This window comes from Pinus tabuliformis, chromosome 1_2, assembly GCF_031772625.1.
Source record: "Pinus tabuliformis cultivar Carrire ecotype Pingquan chromosome 1_2, CPIR1, whole genome shotgun sequence".
Taxonomy (NCBI): Eukaryota; Viridiplantae; Streptophyta; class Pinopsida; order Pinales; family Pinaceae; genus Pinus; species Pinus tabuliformis.
Genome location: NC_142298.1, coordinates 958,586,803 through 958,590,759, shown reverse-complemented (window position 1 = coordinate 958,590,759; position 3,957 = coordinate 958,586,803). Strand labels below are relative to the sequence as shown.

Sequence of the window (3,957 nt, the reverse complement as noted above, 5' to 3'; positions counted from 1 at the left end):
TTAATGGTTAGGAAGAGGTAGACTAAAAAACTAAATTCATTAACCACACTTAATGGTTAGGAACAGGTAGACTAAAAAACTAAAAAATTTGTATGTGATTTACCAAAAAAATTTTTATCATGAAAAATAACTATAAATCACAGAAATTTATATTCTAATATAAATTATCTATTTTTTTTTCATTCTCATAGCCTCTTTTAATCAGAGACATTGGTTGTGACAGTGACATTATATGAGTAAAATTGAAATGCCATTGGAAGAAAAACCAAATCTTATTAACATATTAAACAATGCATAAATCAATTCTCTAACTCATCTCAGATCAGCTTAAGGTAAAAGTCCCTCCTCACGGACATGAATATCACTGTAAATGCTACTACATAGTATCCAGCCAAAGGTATTTATGATCTGAACTATAATGATTCGAACAGCTAACCTATCTTTATCGTGTGAGAAAACCTAGGTTAATATCATGCTACAAAGAAAAATTCTGGAAACCCTCAATCCAATCCTATAACGGGTTCAACATACAAAAACTTTAACCAATTCTGTGACATTCGCCTCGAAAAAGCATTTTCTTGTTCATTGATGCCTGCAAACGCGAGCACTTCTCCAAATTTTACCCGGTCTGCAAAATAATCCATGCCGTGGAGAGCAATGGCGATCTATTTTACAGACGCATAATCCATCGAAAGCACATCTATGTCGCCACCTCTGAACTGTGGCCCATTTCCATTTGCCCAACACAGCATCCGACCACTCGCTTGAGAAGAACCCAAATGGATCAAATCTCTGCTTTACCTCCCAGAATTTTTCCAGGCTCACAGCTCTTTGAATAGTTCCATCGAATGTAAACACTCGATTCTTCGCCCAGTGTGGCCTTCCACCATATTTTTGCAGAAGCAGCTGCTCAATCTCTTCCATCACATCTTCATTCCACCTGGGAGCATTCGGTTGACGAGAGCGATAGTAGAAGAATTCTATATCGACAGTGTCCTCTTTAAAGCCCAAGTAGGCTTCCGATTTCTTAATAAAACGCATCAGAAATCCTCCGTAGTAGTCTATCCCACAAAAGGCCTTAGGGTTGAGGCCACGGAGGAGCTTGATGTCTTCAATAGCTCTGGCGATACTGGAAAGAGGAATGGCGATGGAAGTGTGGAAGAAAAAGCTCCCGTCCACTCTAGAATCCCACCCGCAGATGATATCATTTGCCTTCAAACGATTTGCATTAGCCGGGCATATGTTTGCCTTGTGATTCTGGTCAGTCTCGGGGTCAGACTGGCATCCAGAGGAGGACTGCATGTAGTTGTTATATCCCACAACGGGGTATCCCGTGAACTTGATCCCATCGTTCAGGAATCCACCTCCTGCCTGCATTGTCTGGCTCAGTCCGGTACTGGCTATCTGACAGAGCTTGTTCACATTCTTGGTTGCTTGCATCTGTTCCTCTGCAGAGCAACAAGCAACTATGTCAATTTGTATAGTGGATCCTACGGTTCGTTAATACTAAAAAGAGTCATAGAGAACAGAATCCATGTAGAGTGATCCAGAGGTCCATTTTATAATTAAAATAGACAACAGGAGAAACAAGCTAAAGAGAATTGCAAACAGAAATAAAACAATTTTACCTCAATGATGGGTGGTCACAGTTACTTAAGCAATGGAAAATGGTGGTGATAATGAGCTGAAAATAAATTTGATTGGAATGGAAATTTTTTGAAATGAAGTTAAGTCAATTATTTGATTTGGCTCTTAGATTCCCAAATATTTCTAGAATTGACAATTAAGATAATGATTGCTTTGCTAAATGAATAACACGGTGTAATTTAAGTATTTTGTTCAAATTTATAAAACGAAAATTTAAAAATTGATATTTATCTTAAAGTTTAGAGACTTTAAGTCAATATTACTAATTCATAACATACAAACCGTAAAACAACGGAAAATATTTAAATTTTTAATAATTATGATTTTATATAATATTTATATGATTTTGGAAATTTTCAGACAGCAATATTTTTATGTTATATTTAAGAAAAAAATGAAAAATTAATCCACCTAACCCTCTGCGCGCTGATGTTTTTATATTTTCAAAACATCTAAATTAGTATGGCTCACATCAAAACACCATACAGTAAATTAATGATCAATTTTACTGTTTTTTCATCCATAATGAGAATGCTTTTCAACTAATAAAGTCATGATTAATTTTATTGTTTTTCATCCCAGTTGTCGGGTGAGACTAATGAATGAGAATGCTTTTTCAATGGATAAGATAAAAGAATATCTGCTGAATGCTTTTTCAATGCATAAGAATAATGAATGACAATGATGATGCCTAATAATTGCTATAAAACCACTATATTTCAAAAGGAATTTACCAGAGCTAACACTAAATGCGTCAGATTGAGCAATATTCCATTTTTTTCTTCCTGCATTTCGAGCTGATATACTGACTATATAAGAAGAAAAGGAATGGGCTTGCTTTGAACCTGCAATGGACCTCTACAATGACCATAGATTGTAACATAAACCCACAAAAGAAATAGCAAAAGAAGTAGGAATTTTTGAACAAGGATTCAAATCCGATCTCTACTCGATGCTTCTCTTCAATTTAATATGAAGTTCATCAAAATAAGTTTCCCAACTAACAATTAGGATCTATCAGGGCAAAACAAGTTTCCCACCGAACAACAATTAAGTTAGAAGAAGGGTGAAAAATAACCTATACCCAAGTGGGATTACCTATTTGTCTGCTCTGGACGATAGTCTGCACAGTCTGCGGTCGGAAGAGAATCTGTAGGTTTTTTCCCTCTCCCGGAACCGAAACAGGAACCCGGTCATCTATCCTGTAAACAACACGTTGCAGAGAAGGATACCACGTTATGTCTCCAAACTCGTGTCCTCGGGCAAAAGGAACGACCGCGTCTTGAAAACCTAAATCGTCTCTCAACTTGAGAATCACCGACCGTTTGAACATCTTCTCAACTGCAAACGTGATCCGAGAAATGGCTCCCAGCACCCCGAGAGAGATCCTTGCAGCCTTCAGATCCTCGTCATTCTGCGTAAGTCTGATTACCTTGGCGTATCCCTCGTAAGGCGGCGCCGGAACTACCAAGCTCATTGCCGCCACGTATTCAAAGACTCCGCTGCCCTTTCCCCAGAGTCCGCTACCGTGAGCCGCCGTGCTCACGACGCCGGCCATGGAAACTGCGTCCCAGTAAGTAGTATGCGGCAGGGTCAGCCCTTTCGCGGCCAAACGTTTAATTAGGTCTTTCAATTGAACTCCGGCATCGACTGTAACGGTCATGGAGCTCTTGTTCACTCTGATTCTTGAATTGTAGTCTCGAGTACTGATGAGAACACCGGCATTGCCACCCGGGCAAGCAAACCGGTTAAAAGTATGAGACCCGACGCTCATAACTTTTATCTTTCGCCCTTCCCTCACAGCGCCTGCTACGGCCTCGATAAGCTCCTTCTCGCTTCTCGGGTACACAACTCTTTCGGCCTTGCAGACCTTCCGATCCTGCCATGACCCTCTGAAATTCGTTATGTCACAGCTTCTGAAGCCACATGTGACCGTTGGAGCCGAACAAGCAGAAACCACAGAGACATGTCTGGCGATCAAAACGAGTGCCCAATACCCTAAAATCGCGATCCTCATTATTGAATTCTTGCAGCAAACAATTGGAAGCCAGGATACTTTGAATACTGGTTAGAGCCAGCACAATCATTCAAATAAGTCTAACAAAGATTGCGAAATTTCATGGTGGAGAGAGAGCAAACAGCTCCACTGCTATTAATAATGATTCGAGAATTCCTGTTGTAAATTGCGTAATCTTCGTGTGGAATGATAGTAGTTTTGGTGCACTGTTACCTTTACGAAATGGCATCGTCGGGTTCGGTGAAAAAAAGTACAGGGAGTTCGACTTTTTCAGAGTTTAATCAAATGGTGTG

At 39.5% G+C, this 3,957-nt stretch overlaps 1 protein-coding gene across 1 annotated transcript; it reads right to left on the bottom strand.

Moving 5' to 3' along the window:
- Positions 1–326: 326 nt before the first annotated feature.
- Positions 327–3,753, bottom strand: LOC149209143 (L-gulonolactone oxidase 3-like). The gene is made up of 2 exons (XM_089394230.1): positions 2,746–3,753; positions 327–1,448 (listed from the first exon to the last, which is right to left on the bottom strand). The coding sequence occupies exons 1-2, from the start codon at positions 3,662–3,664 to the stop codon at positions 583–585; spliced, it is 1,785 nt and encodes a 594-aa protein (XP_089250356.1). The 5' UTR covers positions 3,665–3,753; the 3' UTR covers positions 327–582.
- Positions 3,754–3,957: the final 204 nt, after the last annotated feature.

Bases quoted from the DNA above. Each gene is read 5' to 3' on its own strand.
- LOC149209143 (XM_089394230.1), bottom strand. From the start codon at position 3,664: ATGAGGATCGCGATTTTAGGGTATTGGGCACTCGTTTTGATCGCCAGA. The intron at 1,449-2,745 runs GTAATCCCACTT...GTTGCTCTGCAG, and splicing joins CGTCCAGAGCAGACAAATAG to AGGAACAGATGCAAGCAACC.